Raw genomic sequence first — 18,449 nt, 5'->3', positions numbered from 1 at the left:
GTTGACTGGGGAAAATATTTCCACTAGAGGGAGGCAACACGTTTGGTATGCAGTGAGCATGGACTGTAACAGAGAGAGGTTATGTTGCACAAAGGCAACTAAGTTTCTAATGAATTATAAAACTCGTAATCAATCTGTTCATTAGTCCCTAAGTATGAAGTAGGTTTGAATATCCATTTGGCTTTCTAAGATCTGTAGCTGGTGATCTTAACCTTGATTGTCCTAGGTGTAATACAGACAATTCCAAGTGTCCCTTGCAGTACACTGTCCATAATACTGCTCTGTTGACAGTACTCGGCTGGACCAGAAAAGCATTACTATGGGGAAGCGGCTGGGTTTCTTAGCATTACAAACCCAGAACTCTTCTGTCACGTCTCTGAGTGCAAACTCTGTCCCATGGGAAGCAGTGACTTGCATGTTTATTTAAGTGCATAGTAATTCTAACCAATCACATAAGTCTTAATAAACACTACCGTTTTTCTCTTGTTCATCAGCAGTATTAAAAGTATTGTGCTGGACTGATTTGTTTGTGTAGTGCATTTTGTTAGTATTTGTAAGTTAGTATCTTAACTTTGAGAACAATAATTAAATGGGCAAGATGTTTAATGACCCCTTTTTAATAATGTTACAGACGTTAACTGAAGTACGAAGTTTGAAGTTTCCACCATTGTTTACTCAAAAATATGCACAGGAGGTAAATATATTTGATCTTAGTTCTATATTACAAAGTAACTGGAATGCCAAGTGGCAAAGACAAGAGAAGTAGTTTTACCTGTTCTGTTTTTAAACCAAATTCCTATTTCAGGTACTTTACTGTGCCTCTGAAATAAGGAGTAGTAACTTTTAAATCACAGTGCTGTAACCTGTACACTGATACCTTTTTGCCTCACATAGTCTAATTGCTATGAGTCGAAAATATCTGGTTTTGCTAATGTGAGAGCATGCACCTTACATAATCTCTTTTCCCATCCATCCCATCTTCCTGTTTTAAATCCATATTCATAATGCAGGAAACAGTCCTAGGTAAGTGAAACTGGGGCTGCAGATGAATTCTCTCACACACCCTTGGGAACCAACTATAAGAGTTGAATCTCGTTAAGGGGAAAATTGTGTAAGAAAATATATATCATGGGGGCATGACGTGCCATATTTTGGGTTGTCAAATCTGTCCCTCTAAAGTAGTAGGATAACTTCAGAGGAAGGAGGGTCCTAATTTGAAAAAACCCTTCATGAGAAATTGAGTCTCTCTCAGTTCCAGTTTCTTTTCTGGCTGCTTCAGCCCTGTACTCAGACTAGATCAGCCTCCTTCTCCAGCTACCTCTTCAGCCTGACTTCTACAGGTGTGGTCTGCTGTGAGTACTGAGCTGAAGTGAGATTAAAGGTGCGTTATTTCTCTGAAGGTACAGTAAATATTTAGTTTTAACTATTTCAAATATGTTTTTAATGTGTATCTACTTATATTATGCTTTGACACATTGAGTTTCCCTTTAAGACTAGCTATCAGTAGTTCCTTAAATCTAAGGATTGAGTGCATGCTTAAGGAAAACTTGGCCCAAGATTTGTAGAGTTTGTAAATGTGCAATTATTATTTTTCCCCTTTTGCTTTATTAAAAGATCTTGGGCCAGATTTGACTAGACAAGTGGGCCTTTAATCCTTTAGACATAAGGGTCAATCTGATGCCACTGTGAATCCAGATTTCAGGCCTTTTATATACTCCCAACCACTGTGCCAAAGGATTAATGAACAAATTGCTAGAAAAATATTTTGGGGTGTCTTCTAGTTGTTCATGCATCTAAAACTAAAGCTAGAACATTAAATACCAAAGCCATTTGAAAATAGTTTTGCTGTCTGAAATGTCACCTAGGACATCATTTGTTTTCTTCCAGTACACTATGGTAAAGCACATGCTCTCTCCAAGTCCCACTGAAAGACCAGAGGCAGAAGACATCATAGAAAACTCTTTATTTGAAGACTTAGAACTCCCAGCAAAATCACTGCTTAGGCAGAGGTCACGGACAATGAGTTCCTCTGGAATTAAGCATTCAAGACAACCAAGCAAATAATTGGGCATAATTATTCTGAGTACACTCAACACATCTCAAAGTGACTATTCAGCAGGCCGGACCTCTGGCACATAACGTTGTTCTCTGAAACAGTTGTTCTTGATTTCTCACGTTACGCAGAAAACAGGTTGGATGGAGCTCCGTTAATCTTGTTCACTATTGTTAGATGACCCAATGCAAGCCAATAACAAAACTTTTTGCATTCCATTACTCTTTCTACCTTGACCCTCATAGGTTGATTGGTCCAGCACACTGCTTCCATTTTGTTTGAATACTGTAAATGTTAGCTGTCTGGGGAAACTGGAGAGATCTGTAATATGTAAATAGAATTAAAATACTGTATTTTTATAGAATAAATTAGTCTCTAAACCTGATGACTATATTCCCTGATCTCTCTCCTCTCTGGAGAAATGAAGGTGATCTCGAAACTTTGAAAAATCATGACTCCATTTTTTTCCCTGGTGGGTAAACTGGGAATCTGCACTATTTTTAAAGTAAAAGTATCACAGATGTACATATGGTCACTATTCATAGCCTGTCTTTAGAAGAACTGGTGGATTGTATTTCCACGCCATAGTAGATTTTAGGGGATGTGTTTTGTACTAACAAGCCTGTAGAGAGCAAAAGGAGGTTTTTGTCCCCCGCTCCCCCTCCCCAAAAAAGGTTATAGATACTGATATGAAGAGCCATAGTAAGAAATTAAGCATATATCAAAATCTTGAAATTCTGGAATTTTTAAACCTAATTAAGTCATAAGTATGTTATGTAATATTGTAGATTTGTACTTTTTTAAATCAACTGTAGGCATTTGTGTCATCTGCTAATTTAACTGCCTAATACGAAGCTTTTATTGTTCATTGTAAATATGTTCATTTTTATTTATAAAATGCAGAATCAATCCGTTTGGGTTGGTGGTGTACAGAATGCACTTACTACAGTTGTGGAGTGCATTAATTATTGTGACTTCTTTCAAGTCTAAATGATTTAATAAAGTTTTTTATTTTAAAGCTTTATAGTTGCTTTTCTTTAAAAACAAAAACTATACACAATAAGCAACCCAGATGGCAGGTTTACATGGGCTGAAGGGGATAGAAAAGCCAGTTCTCCAACTTATTTTACTTTTGCGTCAAGTTCAGTTTTATTATTTGCACTGTGACAAGTTTGATTCTTACTAACTTACAAGACTGAGGTGGGACTTTCAGCTGTGCTAAAATGCTGGTTGATGGAGGGGCCACACCAGAAGGAGACAGATACTGAGACTTTCTCTTAGGAGAATTAACCTTTGTCCTGAAATTTCTGAAGACTGGTCTTAGTCTAGAGATGAGTGTATTGGGGAAGTTTGAAGAAAATAATTTTAATACTAAAAAATTGTGTGTTGATGCTTTTGTTCTTGTCATAAATATAAAGGGAACTCACAAGTTTGTCTGATATCTTGAAGTCGTAGTCCTTGATGAGGACTTTTTCCGTCTCTCTAACCCCCTCCCTCTTCCACAAAATGTGCCTCTAGTTAGGATCTATGAGTGAGTCAGGTTGGTGTACTATAGACCAGAGGAGTGTCAAAGGTCTGTCACTGAATCCAATTGACTCCAGCATCTGACTGAAGTGAAATTTTATGTCATGGTAACAGAAGGCTCTAAGGATATGTCTTCCCTGCAATTAAACGTTTGCAGCTGGCCCACGCCAACTGACTCGGTCTCCTTGGGCTGGGGCTGCAGGGCTGTAAAATTGTGGTATAGACATTCGGGCTTGGGCTGGAGCCCAGGCTCTGGGACCTCACAAGCAGGAAGGGTCTCAGAGCCTAGGCTCCAGCCAGAGCATCTACCCCACAGTTAAACAGCCCCGTTGTCTAAGCCCCGGGAGCCTGAGTCAGCTGACAAAGCCAGCTGTGGGTGTTTAGTTGCAGTGTAGAATACCATAAAAGGTCCTTCTTCATGCCTTCCAGCCAGTGGAAGTGTTCTGAATGGCGGGTTGACTGATGAAGCCAGATTGCCTTGAGGAGGCTGCTGTGCAGAAAAATTCAATCAGATTCAGGGCATTCTGGAGCCAGACTATAGCAGAGTCAAAACAGGAGGGATCACATGTGCCGCCTTCCTTGAGAGAGTTTCCCAGCTTCACAGTCAGACTGACTGGGCACAGGGAGAGTTTCTCTCAGCCACCCCTGAGCCCCAGTATGCTTCACCTCATCAGCAGGGAGGTTTTATTGTACAATGTCTGGTCACATTCAAAACTTGGGTGAATCTCTCACCACCACCCCCACCCACCCTGCCCCACTTCCTTCTACAGCTGTTAATGTTGTACTGTTAAGCAACTGCTGAACTCCATGCCAGAGGTTTCTATGGCATTGTTGTGGCAGGATAAGTGATTCTTACATCTCTTACCTGCCAATCCAGTGTCCTGTGCAGCTTTTTTAGACAATTGTAAACCACTTATAACATCTTGGACAACAGGGGCTGTATAAGTTCTATAGAATGATAAAGGTCTCCATACTTGTTTCAGCCAACAGTCGTATTTGGTTGGGCAGCCTTCCAAAGGTCTGGGACACAATTCATGTAAATGAACACCTCTCCTATCTGTCTGCACTTGCTGTTGATGAATCACTTATTTTAAATCTCTCAGACTTAGTTTGGAAAGTTTATAAGCTTTGCAACTACACACTTATTTCTGAAGAAAATTGGCGTGGGATCTACCACGGTGCAGAGAGCCAGCACAAGACCTAGGCACCGCTGAGGTCACTGGTGGCTGGGTCTTGTGCTGTATCTCTGCACATGAGTGACTTTCATTCATAGGCTAGAGCCTACCAACACCTCTGTGCATGATGAACTTTATTCACAAGTAGTCCCATTGAAAATGTGCAAGTAATGTTGAGCTTGTAACATAAGCTTTTGCAGGACCAGGGCTGTATTGAATTGCCCTGAGAGAGTGCACATTACTCCGTTGTAGATTACACCCAGGCTAAAAGGCGCTCAGTGAGCACAATTCATTTTTCATGGCTACTTTTTCAACATAAAGACTGAATCATTCACAGGAAACTTTTCTGCTATTTATATATAGTGTAATATTTTTTTAGTGGAAAACTAGTCAATTGGTTATGACAACTCAGCTGCAAGATCAAGGTCCCTTGCTGTTCTTTCTGAAAGTGCTACTAATTTTGTTCACAGCACAAAGGAAGATGAAAGGACAATATGGCATCATCCTGTTGCTCACATTTCACACAGATTACAGCCAAAATAAAAATGCATTTGTAATCTTGCACCCAATCTCTTCCCAAAAAAATTCAATTAATAGACACCCCCCCTCCCAAAAAAAATACACATCAGTCCCCATACACTCTGCATCTGTCACATCCTGCAACAAGTAACCCAGAACTTTATTGTTTGTGCTTGCTCTTCAGCGCTCCAGTAGGCATTGGGACTTTAATGCTGTATTCTGGGTCTTGAGCAGTCTTGGAAAAGGTGGCTATTGAAACCATATCTTCTCCAATACCCACCTGAGACCTGCGCCTGCAGGTGAACAGGTTCTTCAGAGCCCGTTGGAAGTCCCGATTCAGAAAGGCGTAGAGCATGGGATTGATAGTAGAATTGCAATAACCTAACCAAGTTATGATCTTGAAGGCATCAACCAGGACTGGGCTGGTGGAATTGGTACCTTTGGCAGCTAGCCATATATTCAGAACAAAGTATGGTAACCAGCACAATATGAAGACTGAGATGATGATGCTAATTGTCCGAGTGGCTTTGTTTTCCAGCTGCAGGTTGTTCTGCCTCTTGCTGTTGGGATGGTAGTGAATTTCAAGGGACTGAGACATGATGCGAGTGGCCTTGAGTCGTGATGCTCGGTAGATGAAGAAATACATGCTGCACATAATCATGAAGGGGACAAAAAATGCCAGGGCAGAAGCTACGATGGCAAAAGTCCAGTTGGTGACAAAGATGCACTCTTTGCCAGCATCAAAATCTACACCAGGTATCTCATTCCAGCCTTGCATGACTGGTAGGAAGGAAATGAGGGAGGAGTATACCCAGACCATACAGGTCATTACGATGCACCTGCAAATGGAAGATCAGGAGGGTAAAAACTTGGGAGTACAAGTTATTCTGAGATCTTCCTTGAAAACAGCTGACACTAATGATACTCCACAGGTGTGTTGTGGAGATTAGTCAATGCTTCTGAAGTGCTCTGAAGAGGTAAGTACAGAGAAGCCTGAGACACACTGTTTGGGTCCAAATTTGAACATTTCCAAAGTCTGGATTATTTGGATTAGGCTTAGATTTAGGCCAGTCTGTGTATCAGGGACCCATAGAACTGGTTGGAAAAATAGCGGGAAACATTGTTTCAGGGAATATTTTCTTTTCTGTTAGAATATTGACACACTGAAATTTTCCAACCAGTTGTAGGGTCAGGAGGTGATCATCATTTTACGCTTCTAAGACATGGTGCCCAAATTTTGCAACCCTTTGACACAGCTTAGCAGGGCCCTCAGGACAACTCCCTAATTTCCCATCTAGATTTATGAACTTTTTAAAAAATGGACACATGCAGCCATACTATTAGAGTTCTTATCTTGCTAGAATACAACTAGATTGCTGGCTGCAGAGGGCAAGGCCAAGGCACAGGAAAAGTCACACTTACATAAAGTGTCCCAGCACGCAGCAGCCCTCTACTGTAGGTTTCCTATGGAACACTGGTAGGAGCTTAAACCTGCCCTCACCACGGGAACTCCTGGGTTAGGATGGTGAGGGTAAATCCATGACATGCCCTGCCCACACCTTGAATACTGCATCCAGTTCTAGTCCCTCTCATCTCAGAAAAGACACGTTAGAATTGCAAAAGGTACTGAGCAGGGCCATGAAAATGATTAGAGGAATGGAACAGCTTCCATATGAGGAGAGATTTAAAAGACTGGGCCAGTTCAACTTGGAAAAGATTATTAAAGGGGGGATATGACAGAGGCCTACAAAATTGTGACTGAATTGAAGAAAGTGAATAAGGAAGTATTATTTACTCTTTCACATAACACCAGAACCAGGGGTCACCCAATGAAATTTATAGGCAGTAGGTCTACAACAAACATAAGGAAGTACTTCCTCACACAATGCACAGTTAACCTGTGGAACTCGTTGCCAGGGGATGTTGTGAAGACCAAAAGTATAACTGAGTTCAAAGAAGACTTAGATAATTTCATGCCTAATAGCCATTGATGGACCTATCCTCCAAGATGGTCAGGGATGGGAACTTCATGCTCCAGGTGTCCCTAAACCTGTGATTGCCAGACACAGGGACTCCATGATGGGGGATGGATCATTCTAAATTGCCCTGTTCTGTTCATTCCCTCTGAAATGTCTGGTACTGGCCACTGTCAGAAGACAGGACATTGGGCTTAATGGACCATTGGGCTGACCCAGTATGGCCCTTCTTATGTTTTTTTGGAGGGTCCCACTACCTACATTTTCCCGGGCATCACTACTTCCTGAAACATGTAGGTGGGCACACTGACTCCCTTGTGCCTTCAGCTATGTATCAAGTCTGTAGCACTGCCTAAAACTCATTACTAGCCAAATAATTTTGCAACATGTTCCTAATTCAAAAGGGGCATTCATAGAAGTGCATCCAGGCCAGGTCAGCCATGGGGTTCTTTACAAAGTAGGGGTCTTTAAATGGTGCAAAGGGCTGCTTATCAAATACAGATCAGATTTTGGGTGCTGGCTGCAAATGGCACATCTGGAATTGTCATGGCCCATAGTAAGGGTGTATTCCACATCTGAGTAAAAACTCTGAAGGATTTGGGGACTCAAAAATTAGCACTATGGGGAGTTAAATATAAATAAACTAGTAGCTGAAAGCCTGTCCTGTCACACAGGTGTGGCATTTGGGCCAACTAATCCACTTCATAAAGTACCACTGGGTGTACTTCATAAAATCAAAATGGCTGAGAACTTAAAAATTGGACAGTGATGGACAGCGTCCCCCAGTGGTGACTGAACCTGGTGCTATTCTAAACAAAAAGAGCTCTCAGCCATGCTTGTAGCTGTTTCCATCACTTCACACTGTATAGACATTCTAGGCTTCAGAGTGACCATCCTGGGATCTTATTACATAGATACTATTTTAGAATATGAGACTTGATTGCCTGTGTCTAGGTACTTGTATGATCTCCATTACTAGAGTATTTGACTGCCTCACACTCTTTATTTAGCCTCACAACACACATCTGTGAGGCAGGGCAGTGCTATGATCTCCATTTTATAGATGGGGGACCTGTGACACAGAGACTAAGTGACTTGCCCAAGGTCACACAGGAAGTCTGTGGCAGATCAGGAAATGAAGTCAGGCTTTCCCAAGTCCCTTGCTAGCCCACTGGACAATTCTTCCTCTCAATTCTTGATCTTAAATTATTCTTTCTTAATGGGTGCAGTTCTTAGCTCCCATTTGAATTTGAGGTGTAAGAGCAGAGATGGCAATCTGTCCAAATTAGCCCTCCGGGGATGTTTATGATAGTTGTTAAACCCTGGAATTGGGACTGATGATGGAACATCTGACAGATCCTAAAACCTTCCTCCATCTCCACGATCTTTTGAGAAGTATACTCGCCTTCGACGTGACATCCTCATTGAATAATGATAGGGGGTCACCACGGAGCAATATCTATCCAGACTGATAAAGCACAATGTGACAATGGACGCCGTGCAGAACATGACATCAAAAGAAATCCACACTTTACAGAACAGCTTCCCAAATAGCCACATCCCTGTCACCTCATAAATTATGCTGTGGGATGGTGAGAGAGAGAGAGAGAGAGAGAGCACAATATATTGTTACAATTGAAGAGTGATTATTTTTCTGCTATGTAGAAGCCTATTTACCCAAGACCCAAGTTTATGTTATACCCTGTTGGCAAGATTAGTGAAAATATGGCGACTGCTATTGAGACACATTGAAATTTTGTTAGGAGGCAAATTGGAGTAATCCCCAAGTTTGATGCCCAAGACTTTAGCCTGATATGGGACATAGTTAAGGTCCCACTTATGCTACAAGATGGAATGCTGTTTTAATGGAATCCCTTGGCATGGTTGCAGTTTTAGTGCAGATCATCTCTAATTTATTTTTATTTTCATATATGGTTATATTTGTCACAGGCTTTTTCCGTGCCACAAGAAGACACTTATGGAACCAAAACGAGAGAGCTATTCTTCACAACAGCTCATATTGGAGCACTGGAAGATCAACCTCATCTTTTGCATTGTAGAATTTTTCAGCATGCTGGATTTTGCCTCTTTCGTATAAAAAAAAAAAAAAAAATTTTATCACCATCCCAAAAGATAAGGTCTTACGTTTTTTCTCAGCCACCTTCAGTAATCAATTCAGTGGCAATTTTTGCCCTTTTTGCACTGTGCTGAAGAAGAGAGCTTATATTAGGTTCTAACTGACATTTTGATGTATTATCTGGATGGTGCTGTTTTAGACTGTGTTTTTCTTTTTGTATTTGACGAAGAGATGTCATATGTGATTTAATAAAATTGAACTGCATAGTCTTCTCATGATATTTCAATTCCTGGGCTTGGAATAGCTTCCCTCCTCCAACGTTCCAAGCAGCTTTGGTACTTCCCATCTGGTCTGCTACTTCAGATTTCATGCATTTTAGCTTCTGGATAATGGGATTCATATGAGAACCCCAGTTCTCATGTTGTTTAGCCTATAAATGCCTCACTGAGGCAAGTAAACCAGTGAAAATCACTCACCTGCACCAAAATATTACCAACAAAGTCAGAGAAACCATAACAAATGAACGAAGAGTACTTGTGGCACCTTAGAAACTAACATTTATTTGAGCATAAGCTTCCGTGGGCTAAAACCCACTTCATTGGATACATGCAGTGGAAAATACAATAGGAAGATATATATATATAGATACAGATATACAGAGAACATGAAAAAATGGGTGTTGCCATACACACTATAAGGAGAGTGATCAATTAAGGTGATCACTTAATTGATCACCTTAACTGATCACTCTCATCATAGTGTATATGGCAACACCCATTTTTTCATGTTCTCTGTGTGTGTATATATATCTTCCTCCTGTATTTTCCATTGCATGCATCCGATGAAGTGGGTTTTAGCCCACGGAAGCTTATGCTCAAATAAATTTGTTAATCTCTATGGTGCCACAAGTACTCCTGTTCTTTTTGCTGATACAGACTAACACAGCTGCCACTCTGAAACCCGTAACAAATGAGTAACCAGTCAGGAAGCTTGAGGCAGGAGTACAACGGGCTGCGTGGTCTGCAATTTACCTGGCTGCAATATGTTTCTTCCTACTTTTACCAGCTTTATATAAGTCCTTGACTTCTCCTGCAAAAACTTTCTATTGGACTTATGTTATGTGACACAGTGAACAGCTCACTGCCTTTGTGAGAATTAATTCCCGTCTCCTTCCCTGCAACTATATCGCTTCGTAGTTTCTTACCACTAAAACCACAGCAGTTGCTCTAACCCTACTGGAGTTCTTTCAGCTCTGCTGGCTAGAAAGAGGAAAGGAATGCAATCTATATAGAATGCTCTTTTTAAATGCTTGGGTTTGGTTTAATTAATTTAATTAGTATTAATTAAAACTACTTTTACAGGTTACAATTGCTCTGCCTCTTCAGAATGGTAATGGCACTCAATGTATTAGCATCTGTGCTACGGTACGAGCTAGAGGCCCCAGTCAGTACCAGAGCCTTGTTATAGGGGATGTTGGACAAACATTTATCTGAGGAGTTAGGAGGAGCTCTGTGTGTTGGCTTATATGGCCCCATTACAGTAGTATCTGAGCACCTCACAGTGTATAACATTTTTCCTCACAACACCCCTGTGAGGTAGGGAAGGGCTGTTACCCCTTTTTACAGATGAGGGGATGGATTCACAAAGGTATTGGGGGCCTGAATCCAATGTTCTGGTGACATTCTCAACATCACTGCTCAGCTGCCACTTAGCTCCGGATTCTCTGAGCTGCTGCCAATCAGCATTTGCAAAGCTGCTTGCGTCGCGATTCCTCCCCACCGCTAATGACCGGCTCAGAGCCCTAGTGCAAGCCAGTTCCCTGGTGGCCCTGAAGCCGGATTTTTTAGCGAGGCCTTCCCCTGCCTACCTTGCCCCAGGGGCCCAACTCCCGAAGGTGTGCTCTCAGCCTCAGGTCTTTCCTGCTGGATATGTTCTACTTTGTATCGGAGTAGGGATTAGAACCTGCACCTCCCACAGGCAAACAGAGTGCCCCAACCAGTCAGCCGTCCCTTCAGCAGACTGGATAACATGCACATTCTCTAGACACCAAGAATCTCCTCCAGCTTTTTACACAGGAGGAACCATTCTGATTTAAAATAGATGCATTCAGGCTCATACAATGGGCTTAAAATTAAGTGACGTGGCAAGACGGAGTTTTTAGAAGAAATCAAGTGTGCTTCATGCCAGAGTGCTCTGCAAAGTACACCTATACATCACCCCTGAGATCTAGCCTCGTCTGGGGTGGAGGGCAGCAGGCAAGCGCCATACAAACCACACAAGAGTTGGGGAGATTACATTTTGACTAAAGACATCATGACAAACTCCCCAACCTTATGAGAAGTGCTATAAAGCCCCCTCTCTTGAGATGTTTAAACTGGACAAAGAGTTCAGGGTCTCAGGAACAATCCTGTACTGGCAGGGTGATGGATTAGCTGACCCAATTGTGATTTCTCTCTAATTTCACTTATTTCTAAAGAATAAAGGGTGTTATGATGATATCCTCAGTGACATGAGCACAGCCTGTCCATTCACTACTGAGCACCAAATCTTAGGTGCCATTAATGAAGGAATAATATGAGATTGAGAGTATCCAGTCTCTATACTACACATATGTTGTTAACATTCCCTGAAATGTTCCAATTAACAAGAGGAGAAGCATCCAGACAGGGGTAGATGCTTGTGCTGGTTGAACATTTTTCGATGTAACAGTTTTCCCCCCTGAAAATGCAATTTTGTTGAAATTGAAATGTTTTACTGGAACATGTCAATTTTGACATTTCTGATCGGGGAAAAAAGTCAAAACGAATCATTTTGATAACGTTGAAACATTTCGCTCCATTAAGATAAAATGCTTCATTTTTACTATCATTTGAATTAATTTTGTTTAACTTGTACATTTTATATATATATATATATATATATAATGTTTCCACATGACCAGAATTAAACATTTTACCTTATTAAAACAGAACATTTTGATTATTGGGATATTTGGGAATTTTCATTCCCTGAGAAATTTGTCCTTTTCAATCTGATTTGGAACAAAAACAAATGTTGAAATCTCAGAATTTCCCACAGAATAGAAATTCCACTTTCTAGTCAGTCCTAGTAGGCACTTGTGGACATGGAGAGAGGAATTAGGGGCTGATTGCCAACTTTGCTCACAGAGTAGTACCTTACTTCACAAGTAGCTTCATTGATTTCAGTAGAATTTGTGAAACAAGGTACTAGATGGCAGAACCTGTCTTTTAAGCCCCAGTACGGCAAAGACTTATGCACATGCTTAACTCCAGGCACTGCGAGCAGCTCTAGTCAACCACTGAAGCTGATGGAACTACTCAGAGTGTGTACAATTAATCACCTGTGTAAGTCTTTGGAGCAACAGGGATCTTAGTTAGCAGAGCCCTGTAGGAAAGCCAAAGAGTTTGAGGCATAGTATAGATGCCAATCTGAGAACACACTGCCAGCTGACCTGATACCTTCTTAGTGGTGATATTTAGTACTATTTTGTAATGCTTGGAAAATATAGATCCTGAAAAAATCAGAGAAATTTCAACATGAGAACCATACTTTTTTTTACGTTCTTGCTGCATCATTAATCTGAAATCAAGTGAAGCATTGTATGAGGGTCCCTTTGTCTCTATAACTAAACCTCTTTTCTTTCACTAAAGCTGGCGAAGGAGGGACTGAATGTTCCTTCCACTGAATCACATAGGCTTGTTCTTTCTGGCACGTGTTAATGAACAAAACAGTGCAGCACATCTGATTTGCTGCAATTCAGCGTAAAAGCTGAAACAGCCACGCTGGGAAGTTGTGAACCTAAATCCACCCCTATTGTACTTGTGGCATATGCTAGCCAGATAGCTAGTCTATGGCGGTCTTGGTTCTGCCCCAAAGATGTCATGCAGCTTGATAGGGGGTCTCTATAACCTTTAAGGCCCCATATGTGATGTCCATAGTACCTGAGCTAAGTGCATACTGAGAACTTCCCCATTCTGGGAGTCTGTGACACAGAGACTCTTTGGCAAAGGTTCCCCTGCTCTTTGCAAGCAACTCTCACCTCAGACCTGACAAAGTCACTACACCAAACACACGTCTTACAGAATATTTATCCGTAAAGAGTAGCATGTGAGTATCTACAAGAATGCTCACAACCTGTCAAGCTTCGCAATCATTGCGAGATCAATGTACAGGTAATATATGCGGAATCATGTATTTATATTGAACGTATGCTCTATGAACTTGGCGGAGAAATTAACCGCCAGGAGGTAACATGCTGTGGTGACGGCCCATGTGGGCAAGGGGGAGTCATCACCCCGCCCTGCTTGGCTGGTGATACAAGACCAGGCTCAATTGTTTAGCCTTGCACAATACTAAGACGTTCAATGGGAACCCACCAGGGCCAATGGCAAGCCACTGAAACCCTACTCATTGCACCACACTTAGAATGATAAACTGGAGCATTTTATTTTACCATGCTTGGAGTGCTCGTTGCCTGTAATCAAGATGTCCATCAAGCTCCGTCTATGACTCAGCTCACCGTGGTATTTGAGCACCGTAAAGCATCAGCTAACAATGCAGCGGTAATACTGCTCAATGCTAAAACAACAGATTTGAATCCTTCAGTCTCGGATCAGCTCCTCCACTCAGGAGCACATTTTTCGGCCTGAAGTTTGTTTTCACCGTCCCCTTTTCCAGTTAGAAGTGTTGTGCTGACTCCTTCTCCCCCTAGTGGCTGGCTTGCATAGTACAAGAGCCCTTCTACTGCGGAGAGCTAATGGAGTCTCTATTAGCTGAAATGGGATTTTGGAGGCAAAAGCTGCTGGATTCTGTGCTGGCTGACAACAGTGATGCCTATTCTCTGCAGCACTTTGATGTGCTATGTCAGAGCACTTGCAGCCTCCTAACTCCCCGAGGCTCGCAGTAATTCTGTGGTCCTGTGACATAAAGATCTTACTGCTGGACCCCTGCGGTGCTTAAAATGGCACCCTTGCCTGCATATGGTTCCCCTCGTAGTTTTCCTGATAAATATGGTGTCTCTCTCCTTAATGGGTTATTTTCTCTCTAACTGTATAATTAAGCCATTGGTTGTCATGGAAATACTTCCCCTCTTGAAATGCTATCTACCAACAACCCGCACCCCCCGTTTTTTCTTTGTTGTTTTCTCAGCCTACAAGCACTGCTCCTCTTCCCTACAAGACATAAGCATAGACAGATTACTCTTTGCTGAGCACCAGTTTCCTCAGCCCTTTTTGTTACCTCCATTTCCTTGGAGGTAAGAACCACCCCATCCCCTCCCTTCTCAGCTCTGCTGCTGACCCACAAGGAAATGTGGCATCAGATTCTCCACTCCTCCTTTACTGGGAAGAAAGCCTCTCCCGCTGCTGGTGAGGGATGCTCCCTCCCAGTTCGGGGAGGTGAGCGTTTTGCTAGGGAAATGCTCCCCCAGTCCACAGTGCTGGCCCTAGCATTTCCTCTCACCCTAACCAGGAAGGCTGTGTCAGTAGATGATGGCAGAGGGGACATGTGGGTAGTTGGGTAAGTGGGAAGCTCTTGCAGGGAGAGCTCTTAGTTCCCTGAAGGTCCAGGAGGGGATCCCCGTGGCCACAGGAAGAATGTGGGAACTCTAGAGAACCACAGTGTGTTTAAGGGTCATGCATAGAATGAGAGGAAGAAAATCTGCTGGAGAGGAAGGGCTAGATTAAGAGGAAGAACATGTCAGTCGGGTGGGAGCAAGGAGCCTGAGGTATCTGTGGGGGGAGGTGGGGCTTCTTAACCCCCCACCATGGGAGACCCAGGTTCCACTTCCAGCCCTGGTGACTTGTCCCTACAGCAAACTGGCAGGAAGACTTGCTGGAGAAAGGCCCTCAGCACAGAGCAGAAGGTAGGGGGAGGCAGTGCCCTCCACTTCCAGTGCAGAGTCTTGAGAGAGGAAGACTAAACTGGCAGAGGTAGCAGATTCTCCGCTCTGGGCTTCAACAGGGACATGGAGGTACCAACAAGCCTGAGGAAATGGGGGTTGGCAGACAGACTGCTGGAAGCACACCCCTGTTGGTTACGGTTATTAGTTATCCTTTATTTGTGACACTGCTTTCCCTGCTCCAGCCAGCTGGCATTAACATGGCTCCTTTTGTCATGGTCACCATCAGGAAAGCACCAGCTCAGCTCTGGCCATAGGGGTTCCTCAGTTAACTTGTGTTCCCACTGCTAGGGGGAGCTTGCAACAGCAGAGCACTCATCACAGCCAGTCCCTTCTGTGGAGGGAGCCCTCAGGTGTGTAGGCCCAGCTTGGCAGCCTCCTCGCACTGCAGCAAGTATTTAACTGCCAGCTACTGCCTGACACCACCCAACCAGTATCTCAGGCCGGGCAGCAAATCATGATCCCACTCCCCTCACTTCCTGCTCTTGTTCCATTTTGACTTGATCCTGAGTCATGTACTAGCCATGTACACTGGGCCAGCCTCCACCTATGACGAGCTGCCTGCTGACAAATCTGGGGGGCCCTTTTCAGTACAGAGCCTGTATACCAAACATGGGCTCTGACACGCTCCCCCTACCCCCCCCACAGCACATAATGAGGACCCCAATGTAAATGATGCAGAGTCCCTAACCTTACTCCCAGTGAAGTCACTGCCAACATTCCCAATGACTTCCCATGGGCCTGAAGGAGGGGAGTGGGTTATTTCATCATGCAACCAAAGCTGGAGCTATTGGAATTCATACACCCAACAAAGCAGACATAAGTTTGTGTAGCAACAGGTGAGAGTGGGAGGAGATAGAAGGGTGGTGCCAATGATGAGGCTGGAACAAGAGCTGACCGGAGGATGACCGTTGCATTTTGTGGCAATATTCAATGGTTTGAAATTTGATTATGTTCTGCTTTGGAAGGAAACCCAAACTGTTGAACATTTGCATGAAAACAGAAGCCTGTGGATCCTGTTATTGGCCTGGGATGTGGGAACCACGAGTTCATGTCCCTCTTCTACCTGATTTAGAGCACAGGTTTTCAGCCCAGAGCACGCTACATCAGTTTGAGCAGGGGCTTGACCATTGGTCTCCCATCTCCCATTCCCAGGTATGCTAACCTCCCAGGTATAGAATCACACTCACTCTTCCCCCGTGCCCAAAAATCTTCCTGATGAAAGTTTTGTACCAACTGATGCATCTCTATTAAACATCTCAGCTATGGTTAAACAGTATATAGAAAATACTTCAAGCAGCTCTAGTTGGGAACTGAACTGAGATTTTCCTGAGTTTGAAACTATGACTGTCTATTAATGTGGTTGGAAAGGATAATTTTAACTCTCTTCTAACACCATTTTTGTTTTCCTCTGAGACTATTTAATAGGCTTCCGCTCAATCTGTAACTCTCTCCTTGCTGGGAAATCCATTCTCCACATTATTTTAACATTTTTGTCTTATTTCTTACACATCAGGGTTTAAATTTAAATAAAAGGGCCAAATTCATTTGTAGACTTTGGCTGCTTTGCATTGCTGATGTCTGAAAGCAGATGCAAACTCTGTTTAACCAGCTGGTTAAACTGGGTTTATGGCCATTTTTCATCACCAAAGGAGAGCAATGCAGTCAGATCATAGTGGTGAATCTGGCCTAAAAGCAATTGGTCTAATCCCTCCTTAGTCTTTTTAGCCTTATGTCAATCATTAGAGCCGTGAATTTGTTTTCACCAGTGAAAGTGCAGTCAGAGTACAATAATAAAGGAAAACCATCCTGGTCATTTTTGCCTTCTCAATGCAGACAGCTTTAAACAAAACAAAATTTTTAGTCGTCCATTTATAAATCACAAGCAGATCCAGACAGCTGAAAATGATAGCAATTGTTCTGTCCTGTTTATGTAGGTAAAACATTTATTTTGCAAGAACACCATTCCCCTCCTCCACTGGTGTTTGGACGGGGCTCGAAGAAATATTAAAGAGGGTATTACTGGGATAAAAATAGGATGAATAATCTAATCTTTAAAAATATGTCAGGTTACTAATACAAGTGTTATGTGCTACACAGGTAGGACATTTTTCTGAATATATGAGCTCAGATTTTTTCTCACTCTGGTTTTATTCTGGTTTAACTCCATTGACTTCAGTGGAGTTGCCCCTGGTTTCCACAAGTGTAAATGAGAGAACAATCTGGTCCAAGATATTATCTTAATGGAAACATAATTATTAAATTGAAGACTGGAACTAACTGAGGGCCTGATCTTGTATTCCTTGAGCCCACAAAACTCCCATTGCCTCCAGTGGTTTTCGTAGGCTCACAAGGAATGCCAGACTAGTCTCTGAGGGAGGGAGAGCACATCTACACAGCAAGCTAGCTGAGCGCAAACCTGTCCGGACCCTGGGGGTATGTATTCAGGCAGCTGCTGGTGCTACCCACAGCTACACTGCTGGTTTTAGTGCACTAGCTCAAGCAGACCTAGCACGGGTCTATCTACTCAGGCTGGGAAGCAGGCTCCTAGCTGCAGTGTAGACATACCCTGAGTGTATGCATCATTATTCCCATTTTACAGGTAGAGAAACTGAGATACAGGGAGGTGAAGTGATTGACCCATGGTGAGTTTGTAGCAGTGCTGGGACTGGAGCCCAGGCGTCCTGTTTCCTATGCACCATCTACTAGACCATTAGACTTGCCTTCTACATAGTAGCCACTGAGCTAAGCGCTACTGAATGCCATCAAATAAGTGTATTACTAGCAGGTCTTACCTTACAAGCAGTTCTTACCTAAATGGCATGACCAGACAAGCAACGAGGAGATCTGCCATGGCTAAGGACATAATAAACATGTAAGTTGCAGTACGCAGCCTCTTCTCCACCACAGGGCAGATAAAAACCACTGTATTCCCAAACAGAGTGATCAAGTCTATGAAGGTTAGTATCAGTCCAACAGCCACCTCCCGGGGACCCATTCCTGCCCCTGTCCAGTTGCCATCTCCTCTTACCCAGGACAGGGCAGTGGAGGAGATGTTGGAGAGCGACGATGTATTTTTGTCCATCAGCATCTTCCACCGGTGTTCAGACCTGAAGCAGAGAAGAAAAAAACACAGGCTTTGAAGCAAATTAATTCCAGGTCTATGGAAGAAAAGATAAAAACCATAATTATGTCTCATTCACTT

At 42.8% G+C, this 18,449-nt stretch overlaps 1 protein-coding gene across 4 annotated transcripts in view; it reads left to right on the top strand.

The window, feature by feature from the left end:
• The window catches only part of EIF2AK3 (eukaryotic translation initiation factor 2 alpha kinase 3), a 72,070-nt gene extending 68,995 nt beyond the window's left edge, over positions 1–3,075 (top strand). For all 4 annotated transcript variants that reach the window (XM_077816013.1, XM_077816012.1, XM_077816011.1 and 1 more), the window contains 2 exons: positions 632–694; positions 1,888–3,075. In XM_077816013.1, the coding sequence (XP_077672139.1) occupies positions 632–694; positions 1,888–2,064 (240 nt within the window). In that variant the 3' untranslated portion in view covers positions 2,065–3,075. The remainder of the gene's footprint in view (positions 1–631; positions 695–1,887) is intronic.
• Positions 3,076–18,449: the final 15,374 nt, after the last annotated feature.

Source organism: Eretmochelys imbricata, chromosome 4 (assembly GCF_965152235.1).
Source record: "Eretmochelys imbricata isolate rEreImb1 chromosome 4, rEreImb1.hap1, whole genome shotgun sequence".
Lineage (NCBI taxonomy): Eukaryota > Metazoa > Chordata > Testudines > Cheloniidae > Eretmochelys > Eretmochelys imbricata.
Note: the sequence above shows the minus strand (reverse complement) of the source record. Positions and strands in the feature narration are given on the sequence as shown.